Source organism: Drosophila navojoa, chromosome 4 (assembly GCF_054131105.1).
Source record: "Drosophila navojoa isolate 15081-1374.11 chromosome 4, UAZ_NAV_1.0, whole genome shotgun sequence".
Lineage (NCBI taxonomy): Eukaryota > Metazoa > Arthropoda > Insecta > Diptera > Drosophilidae > Drosophila > Drosophila navojoa.
The window spans coordinates 11,082,613-11,092,809 of NC_142892.1; the positions used below are offsets into that span (position 1 = coordinate 11,082,613).

The 10,197-nt window shown below is 45.7% G+C and overlaps 1 protein-coding gene and 1 long non-coding RNA gene across 5 annotated transcripts in view; one reads left to right on the top strand and one right to left on the bottom strand.

Annotated features, from left to right (window-relative positions):
- The window catches only part of zormin (spectrin and immunoglobulin domain-containing protein zormin), a 32,065-nt gene extending 22,218 nt beyond the window's left edge, over positions 1 to 9,847 (bottom strand). The window contains exons 1-3 of one of the 4 annotated variants that reach the window (XM_089260130.1): positions 9,096 to 9,847; positions 1,401 to 1,523; positions 29 to 1,336 (exon numbers count right to left, since the gene is read on the bottom strand). In XM_089260130.1, the coding sequence (XP_089116256.1) occupies positions 29 to 1,336; positions 1,401 to 1,523; positions 9,096 to 9,371 (1,707 nt within the window). In that variant the 5' untranslated portion in view covers positions 9,372 to 9,847. The remainder of the gene's footprint in view (positions 1 to 28; positions 1,337 to 1,400; positions 1,524 to 9,095) is intronic. The other 3 variants (XM_030384316.2, XM_030384318.2, XM_030384317.2) reach the window with 3 other exon arrangements.
- On the top strand, positions 7,139 to 7,681 carry LOC149091394 (uncharacterized). Its single transcript, XR_016196795.1, has 2 exons — positions 7,139 to 7,321; positions 7,409 to 7,681. It is a non-coding gene; the product is annotated as an uncharacterized LOC149091394 (long non-coding RNA).
- Positions 9,848 to 10,197: the final 350 nt, after the last annotated feature.

A 10,197-nucleotide genomic window follows, 5' to 3' on the forward strand; every position in this document is an offset into this window, starting at 1 on the left:
TTCCAGCTTCTTCTTCTTTTCGAGTTACCTCCAGATCCTGCATCAGCTCGTGATGCTGCAGCAGAAACTGTTTGGCCTGATGCAGATTGCGGCCCATGTTGACGCTCTGCTGCAGCTGCAGCTGGCCGGAGGCGCGCAGCCAGGCGAGCAGCTCGTTGTGCTGCGCCAGGAATTCGTTCAGAGCGCGCTGCACGCGCTGGTGATCCTCGCTGCTGTTCGCGCAGATGCCCTCGACGTACGCCTTGCGGTTCTCCAGCTCGTCCAGCACGCGCTTGATGCCCTGCGTCTCGGGCTGCGTGCGTCCCACCTCGTCCAGGATGCCATAGCCCAGACGCAGCGGCTCCTCGGTGAAGGTGCTCACGTCGCGGGAGACCTTGGCGAACATGGCATAGCTTTCGGGCGAGTTGGGCGGCAGCTTGACGCTGGCCAGCTCCAGCTCGAGCTTCTCCAGCACGCTGAGCGTGTGCTCCGCCTTGGCAAAGAAGTCGCGCGACTGCTGGAGCCAATGCTCGCGCTGATCCACCAGATCGAGGTGCTCCGTGCAGATGCTCAGCACGGCGTAGGCGCGAGCGCAATCCTCATCGCCAGCAAAGTAGCCCGGCGCCTGGACCTTCTCCTTGGCGCGGGTGATCTTGAGCGCACGATCGCGCAGGAGCAGGGCCTGCTGCTTCCACTCCTGGTACTTGAGCAGCGTCTGGTTGGCCGTGTGCTCGCACTCGCCCAGGCTGTACATGGTGTTCAGCTCGTGCTTGGCCTGCTGCAGGGCCGACTCCAGCTCGAGCAGCTCTCGGCCCAGCAGCTTCAGGGCCAGGCACTGCTCCAGCTGGGTCTTGCGCGTCTGCCAGGCCAGCTCCAGGGCGTTGCGACGATCGTGCAGCGCCTCCAGCCACTGCTGCACCTGATGCACGGCGCGCGTTGCATCCCGCTTGATGTGCTCGGGTCGTGTGTCCAGGGTCTCCAGCTTCTCCAGCTCCTGCAGCTGGGCCAGCAGCTCGTTGCCATCCTTCAGCGCCGCCATGACGCCGGTCAGCATGTCGATGCGCAGCTGCTTGAATTTGTTGAGGAACTCCTGGACGCCAGCCACCTCAGCGGGCAGCGCTGCCTCGTGGCAGGCCCCCTCCAGCTGGTCCATGCGCCTGAAGCACTGCGTCATCTTGTCGTGGAACTGCGTGCACAGGTGCAGAATGTGCTGGCGATCCTGCAGCAGATTCAGTATGTCCTGCCAAATGATGTTCAGTGTGTCGGCCATGGCATTGACTAGCTCCGAGCTGATGCGTTTGCTGGCCAGCAGTTTGTCGGCCTTCTGCACGAACTCGTCCATGGGCCCAGGCAGGTTCTAAGAGAGAATGGGAAACACTTTGTTATACATTTGGGTTAATTTATTGGGCTTTGCTAGCTACCTGTAGATTGCGCAGCGTCTCATCGTGCTCTCTTTGCATGTGCAGCGACTCGTCCAGATTGTCGCCGAGCGCCGTGATCTTTGGTTCCAGTTCCACAACCTTGATGTAAATCTTTTCGGGACTCTGTGAATTGGTTATTAAATAAATAAAAGCTATAAGAGCAAGCCAAGCCAGCTATTCGACATTGTAGAAGTAGACCTTGACTATATGAAAATCACAGAGAAAGGCGCTCAGAAGGGCGCGCTGTCTTTAAGAGAACTGTGCCGACCTTTTCCATAGAATATTCAAAGCCATTGAAGAGAAGCTCACGAATGAGAGTTCGGCTTTTATTTATATAAACCTTAACCCTTAGCCTCATAAATGTGGCTCTTGGAAATATTATTCAGAGTCACGTTCACGGCCTTCTGCCGCTCAGTGGCAGCCAATGCTGCGTTCTCATTCATGAAACTAGTCGTTGACATCGAAACCTGCTCAGGCGACGGCAATGCTGCACAGCAGCTTCTAATTTTGGTAGTCGTCGAGTTATCGATGCACAACAACAACAACAGCAGCGACAACTGGGAGAATAACAACAGTAGCCAACTCTATTGGAGTCTGTGTGTGTGATTGCAATGAAGGTCAGCCGTGGCTCTATATGGTAATGGCATCCGTTAGTTTTTCCTGTTGGGATGCGCATGTGTTGATATGTATATGCTTGCTGGAATACCCTGCCAGTCAGCCTGGCTGCCTGCCCGCCTCCTGCTGCTGCTGCTGCTGCTCACACATATTTGGCCTGAGCTATGCGGTTCCAGTTTGCTGGAAGAAAAAGTGCCACATGACGCGGAGCATGGAGAGCATTTCAGCTGTCGCCCGACCGCCCCCTCCTGCTACGCCCAGTGAGAGCCACTCGCTGGCATGTCTTAGCAGTAGCGTCTGCCCCATCAAATGCTTAAGCAGCCCCCGTGCGTGGGTGTCAATTCGTTTGACATTCACGACAATCTCAAATGTTTTGATGCCCGCTTTCCCCTAGGGCTCGCCGTCTGACGTTATTGTTATTGTTATTGTTTTTTTTTTTTTTTTTTGTGTCTGCCTCGCTTAACCATATCTGGCGCGGAACGCATCGTTTAGCTGTCGATTAAATTGAACTTTAATTTGTTTGCTGTGGGCCCACAGCGCGCACAGCTGCCGTTCCCCAATGCATACTCTCAAGATCAACCATCTCACTAATGACCGTAATCAATCAATTACAATGAAAACTAATAACCGTGCTATTACACTGAAATTACAACATTGGCGCCCAGGGGCAGTCGGCCGACTGTCGCGGGCTCTGTCTCCAGCTCTAGCTCCAGCTCGGCTAGTTGGACGTGAGTGAGTTTTCAATATGCAAAATTGTTGGCTCCGCCGGATAATTCAAGCTGATGTAACGGGCAACGAATCACGTCAGAGTCGTCTAACTGAAATGTGAACCATATATGGCATGACATCACTATAGGCAGCCATAGACCATAACTATATTCATATAGAGAGAGACGAGTATGCGACTCTGCGCACGGCGCTTCATTCATTGCAACATTTTCGGTTGAATCATATTTCAGCGTGCCACACGCAGCGGGCCATTCAAATTGCGTACGTGTGTGTGTGTGTGTGTGCATTTTGGCCATTTATAAAGTGAGCTCCGGTAACGAGACGGAAGTCTAAGACGATCATGTCAATAGGATACAGCGATGATATAATGCCCAAGAGCTCCCATGGGCAGCCGGGTATGTCCAGTCCAGTCTGTCCGTCCGTCTAAGCCCACTTCTGAGGCGCTTAGCCCCAAACACGTTTTTGGCTTTCAAATTAATACTTTGTGTCAGCGGGTAGAACACGATTTCGATATAAAATTACCTTGACGTGGTTATCGTTTGTATGAAATCATTGCGCGCTTTTATTTTTATTTGTTGTCCCTCTCTCTCTCTCTCTCTCTCTTTTATTAGTGCGCAGAGGCCGGCTTTTTGATGATTTGATTGAGCATCTCGAACCAGCTCTGCACGCGTTGCAGCGTGGGCGTTGCCGGATTCTCATTGGAAAGCGTTTGTAATTTAAACAATTGCCGATTCGCGACACGCGACTAGCCACAAATTGCAAAGAGTCCGATGGACTATCTAACCCCAAGCTAAAGTTAAATTGTGATAAACAATATAGTATATATATATATATATATATATAGGGAGAGCTACTTCAATTCTGTGGAATACTTGACTGCTCTACTTGGCCAGCATATGCGCTGCATATCAATCGAATTGAGTCCATTAAAAATCCATAAATCAATCATTCAGTGACCCGCACACACACTGCCCATTGCAGAGCATAGAGCAATAAGAGTTTGAACAAATAGAAACCGCATTAGCATTAGCCTGGGCATTAGCATTAGCGTATTGTCTGTGTGAGAATTGTCAGAAATTCGGAAATTTAGCAAATACGCATATGCAAATGATTTGTGCGACATTGTTATTGTTTATTTAAATAATCATTTTAATGGGCAGCGAAGAGGTATATTGGTTGCTTACAAATTCATTCTGATTGGCATTAAAAAACTAGGCAAATCTGAGGGTAAACTTGATGAATTTTAGCTCTGATTGATTTTAGCTAAACTTCGCAGTTGCTGTCAACTCAGTGAAAGGGTATCCCATAGTGCATAACTTTACTATTGAAACTAATAGAGTAAATACTCTACATTGCAACATCGACTGCTGTTCATGTGCAGAGCATTGCGCCCTCAGCTATACCCGCTCAGCTAGGCTAGATTTGTGTCATAAAGCATTGTTTTATGTTATTTTTTTGCCTTTTCCATTAATTTGCATTGTGTCAGCCTTAATGATCTAACAAAGGTTAGCTCGCCTCGCTGGCGTGTGATGTCAGACTTTTGAGTTCTATTAATACGCGCACAATAAACAAAATAAACATCAAATATGTTTCAGTTATTTCTGTGCTGTGTTTGTTTCTCGCACTTGGCCCGTTCCCAGGCAGCAGCAGCCACAAAGAGAGAGAGACAAAAAGAGAGCTAGTGAGAGAGAGAGTGGCTCTCGCTGCAATCGCATCGCTCCAATCGAATGCAATTTAAATTTCAATTTAATTCGCAACCAGGCGAGAGATAATTTCTATAATTGTTTGTACAAATTGCTAACCACGACTCGCAGCAGCAGCCAAAAGCCGCAGTTGCAGCAGCCATCGCCGAGCGTCGAGCGTCGACTTTCATTGAACGTTTATCGGCAAATATCAGTTTTCATGTAAACATGCAATACATTTCGCATCTACCCGAAAAGCAGAAAACGTGCCTGGTAATTGCGGCAGCTGCTCTGCTCCGCAGATAACTTGGCTGGCAGATGCAGGGATCGGGCTCGCATATTGGCTGGGATGCCACGATTGCTTCGCCTGCTCCAACTGCTGCTGCTGCTGCCGGTGAATTTATGCCGCTGCCTTCGATTATCAATCAGTGCGTGCCAAAACTGTTTTGTCAGCTGCGCTAAGTAGGAGCTAGCTGCATTAGCTCCGCCAATAGACGGCGGGATGGCCAGCAGCTGCCGAGGCGAAGCCGGTCTCTGCCAGCTGGCAATGGCAGTGTCTGCATTATTTAACATCTCCTGCTTTTTAACACTGGACATGTTGACATTGTCCAGCGCCACCTCTTGCGCCAGACGAGGGCTGCACACACAGTTCTCTGCTCTAATCGAGTTAAATGAAGCGTGCAAAATGTTTAAGCAGAATAAAATAAAAGCTAATAACTATGTCTAAATATATATAAATAGCTAGCTAGACTATAGGACTATGGAAACTGTTGCTGCTTGTAAAGGAAAATCCATATAGATTAAAGACAAGGAATACCAGCTATAGACCATTCAAACTGCAGACAGATAAAAATAAGAACTTGCCCAAAAGTCGATCCGCAGTTAGACTACAGTAATACTGCAAGCTCCATTAGGCATTTTCTTGCTCATCTATAATGTCTATATACATATATATAAACTTTAATCTTCGGCAATATTTGCTTTTTCCAATAATTGCAAATTTTTACAGCTCGCCTTAGAGAGTTTTGTGGCATGCTGTGACTTTTATGGGTTTTAGTTTTGAGCGCATAATCAGGCGGCAAATCACGGTGTGTGATGATCGGTGTGCCATAAATCACAGTGACAATCGTGACTCTGGTCGCGATTTTCGGTTAGCCCAGCCCTCGTCGCAAGTGCGAGTGGAATGCGCAGCTTTTCATGCGTAAATTTATGTGCCTGCCAAGCGTCGTAAACATTTCTCTAACTTGGCACACGGCTTTCTTTTGCCAGACCCGACTTCAGCTGCAGCTCCAGCTCTAGCTTCAGCTCCGACTCTGACTCTGGTTGAGTGTCCGTGCTTTGCGCAGCTGCAGCGTTTCACCCACGCCAGCCCAAAGCGACGGCACATAACTTAGCTACAGACATAGATGTGTGCATATGTGTGTGTGTGTGTGTGTGTGCGCTGCTCATATGTCGGCGCAATTTATGAGTGAAAAGCTGCGACTTTTACAAATGAAATTGCCATAAATTCAATTAGTGGCGCTGCCCTGGTCCATGGCTGCGCTTCAATTGCAAATCAGAGCGAATCCACAATGGATCTCGAGTATCTTCAGGCGCCCAAAGCAGGTCGCCTTTGCGCACCAATTCCTCTCACATACCATATATATATCTATGTTTATAGCCATCAAATGGTCTTAGCCAATGCTAATGCCAAATTAATTTCGCGCATTAGTTCCAATTATGGAGCAACTGGAGGCGTCTGCACGCTCGGCACGCTTCAGAGAACTATTTATTTAGAGTGAGTCTAAGCGGAATACGTAAATCTTTGGGTTCCCCTTTGAAGTTGGTTTCTTGGTCGGTCTGTTTGCTTTGTTTCGACTGCCTCTAATTGGCTGCCGTCCATCTCTGACCGGCCCATGGAATTTACTTGGGAAACTAAACTAAACAAACCTAGAGCAAACAATTTGTATCAATTGTAAATATTTTTTTATAGAAATGTTTTCATTTGGAGCATGAAAACTACAACAACAAGAGCAAGAACAACAAACAGTGCCCACCAAGATAATAAACCTTTGCGTAAATTTCTTAAAGCCATTGAGATTGATGCGTTGCCCAAGAGTTACATGTGTTTCGAGCAAATGAGCTCCATTGGCCAGGGGTTGGGCCATCATTCAGATGGCAGATACGCAGCAAAAGATGCTGATTTAGACGGAGCAGAGCATAAAATGTAAATCATGTCGATGAGATACGAGACTATACGAGAGTCCAGCTGATTTTCGAAATGGCCAAAAATGGCCAATGGAAGCATTTCAGCAAGAATGATGGCTGGCAGGGGAAGCAGCTGCTATTATCTTAGCAATTGCCATCACAGTGTTTGTATGACAGAAATTGCCTTTTCAAATATTCAGTCGAGCACAGCTGCTCTTCAACAGCAACAGCAACAGAAACTTTGCTGCTGAGCAAACGCAATCAAACTTACGCAAACTTCGAGAAGAAAGAGTTAAATATTTATCTGTAACTGAAACTTTGACATATGCGCAAGTACTCGAACTTATTAACATAGTTATTGTTGCCCAGGCTATCCATAACTTTGGATGTGCTTCCGCCTCCCCCAGCATGGGCTCTCTCACACTCGCTTCCTTTCAGCATAACAATAACAAACATAACAACAACAAAAATACTGAGCTCATCGAAAAGTATCTTTAAGCTATCTGCCACGCCTTTTGTTATTCATGTACATACAGATCTATGCTAACTACACACATCTGTTTTTTTTTTTTTTCTGGAATTTTATTTTGACTTTGTTCTCGAAGTCAGCTAATTTGTTTACCTGCCCGCTGAACAGAAATTCATTTTTCGTTTCTTTATTTTTATTCCATTTATTCTTTTTTCAACACTTGGCGAGCGCTGCAACAGGTAAGTCCTCGACAAATCAATTTCAATTTAACTGTTGCCAGCGCCCGTGTGTGGGTGTTGGTCTAGGATTTTACATATTGTTTTCAGTTCGCAGAATTCTTTTTGGGATGTATTTGCCAAAATATGAAAACGTGCTGAAAAGCGCTTAGCAAACTGCTCGCTCCTCCACTGACTCACATCGAATTGTGTAAATCAAATCAAATGCTAAACACATGCAGAGCGTTTGCTTTGAGCAGCCCATTCAAATTGTTGTCGAAAAAGTGGCACAAAGTGGCCAAAAAAATGAAAAAAATTCAATGACTTTTTGGCTAAACGAGTTGAATGAACAGCGAAAAAAATAAATACGCCCGTGGCATAAAACTTTGGCGTCTTCCATAATTATCGAGCGTTGTCTGGCCTGGGTCGTAAAACTCTCCGAAACTCAGCTCAAGTTCAGGCCGCAGATTTATTTTGGCTCAGTTTTCGCTACGCATGTGAGGCCCTAAAGTTTCCCATTGATTTCTTGCGGTTGTTGTTGGTCTTCTGCTCCCCTTTCACTCTGGGTAGCAAGTTTTTGTTTTTTATTCATGCAGATATATATGTATATACATATACATATATATAATTTTGTATGTTCTCGTGCAGGTAGCAGCTGCGCCTAATTGCCAAAGTATCTTGCAGATACATTTCTTTTGTCACGTTAGAACGCGCACACTCGCTCCGCTGATGTCAGACAACCTTGAACCCTTTGTTTTAGTTTCAAATACAAGCTGAGTGTGAGAGGGAGAGCGACAGAGAGGGAGACAGACATAATAAGTAAATAAATACACACTCTGCTCATACGAGTGCTATCAACAACTTTTGCTTTCGTTGTGGGGCGCTCAATGTGCTAATTGGCACGGAAATTATATTGAAGCCGGTTTGAAACCAATTTAGCAACCAGTTTTTGGTATTAGTCGAAATAAAACTCAAATATTTGAATTGCCTTTTGATTGTTTCGGAGCTGTGGCGGAGTTGTTTCTTATAGGCCTCGGCAAGGGAGGCATGCTTAGCGATGTGATATGTAAAATTATCAATATGAATACCAAAATAAGGTGCAAATCGGGCAAGGAGAGTGTGAGAGGGGAAGAGAATAAAAGGTAATGCTTTAATGAGACATAACAGAAAGAAAGAAAGGTTAAGGGCTATACAAGTTTAATGGAGAGAGGTTTGAGTGAGAGGGAAATACAGAGAAAAAAGGAATTACATCAGTTCTACATCATGGAAAAATCGACTAAAATAAGAGAGATACATAAATAAAAGGCTTCCAAAGGAGAGAAACAGAAACAGATTTAATAAATTAATTAAGAGTAAAGAAACGTAGTCATATATATAAAGTTCCATTTGCCAAACTGAGAGATAAAAGAATAGATGTTAGCAAAAGTTAAGAGGCTTTAAAACAAAGATGTGCAAAAATCATATCAGCTCTGCTATAGCAAACATCTCGCTTAAATACAAACACATGACAGAACATGAACATGAAAATCTTCACGCTGTTTGGGGTCAGGAGAATCGCCTGGAGGGGCAATAAACTATGCTGATATCTTATTTATATAGCCCACTGAGATCTCCCTGGCACGGCCAGGACAAACATCTACATATTTGCCCTTTTGACTTAGCGGCCAAGTGTAGCTGCATAAATTGCAGCGTTTGCTACTTGAAGACATAGTTATCTATTGGTATCTGCAACAATGTTCATGTTGCAGCAGCAACACCAACAACTACGAGAACAACAACAACAAGAACAACAACTCACTTGCAAGAGCGCTATCACCAGCTGTATGGGTCCGCAGCGTACGACAACGGTGCCAATTGTGGTGGCACGCAGAGAGGAGGACGTCGTGGCCTGGCTCGGCGTTGGCGACGATGATGACATTGTTGCTGAATAATTGAAGGCGTCTAGCTGCGACTGTGACTGCGAGTGCGACTGCGACTGCGACTGCGACTGTGGCTGTAGCTGGAGCTGGCGATTCGAGGAGCTGGCCGAGTACAGTGAAGACATCGATGAGTCTAACGTTTGACGACGTTCCATGTTGTGGCCTATCTCTCTGTGTGTGTGTGTGTGTTGAGTGTTGTTGTCGGCTTAGTGGCTACGTGTTCGAGTTGTTTTGTGTTGTGTAGGCGTGGGCGTTGTTTAATCTTTCCCGTTTAGTTTTCTTTTGTTTTCTATTTGATATATATATAAGTATTTATTATAGCGCGCGTCTTTCGCTTAGTTGTTGTGCATTTTGTTTTCGTTTTGTATTTATTGTATTGCCCTTAAAGAAATTTGTTTAGCTTAAGTTAGTTTGGCTTAGTTTAGCTTAGTTTGGTTTGGTTTGTTGCTTCGTTGTTCGTTTTCGCGAATTTCCTCGAGTTGTTCGTTTGTCGCGCTCGCTATCAATGCTGGCGATCGTCTGACGGCCCCCCAACACACTGAATACGCTCTGAGCGAAGAACTACGGCAAATAGATCGACTATGACTTCATGCCTCGCGCTGCCTGTTTATTATTGTGTGCTAAGCACAACAATGTCTATATATATATAATATATATATATACAATATATAAGAGTACACCTATACAGCTGTATTTTGCATATGCGCCCGAGCGAATTTCTAGCGCTGCCTTTGATGCGTGCGCCGCAACGATCTTTGCTCGGCCCGATGACAATGCTCAATTTGCGCTATTTTTGAAAATCAAACTAAAACGTAGAACTACGCGCATATTGAGTAATTCTCAGATGCTGCTGCTGCTGCTGCTTCTGCTGCCTTCCTCTGTTTGAATAGCCCACATTTGGCGGATGTGCGTCAGGCTAATCATTGTTGCTGTATTGTATCTGCGAGATACCGAGATACAATCGCGCACATGAGCCAAAAA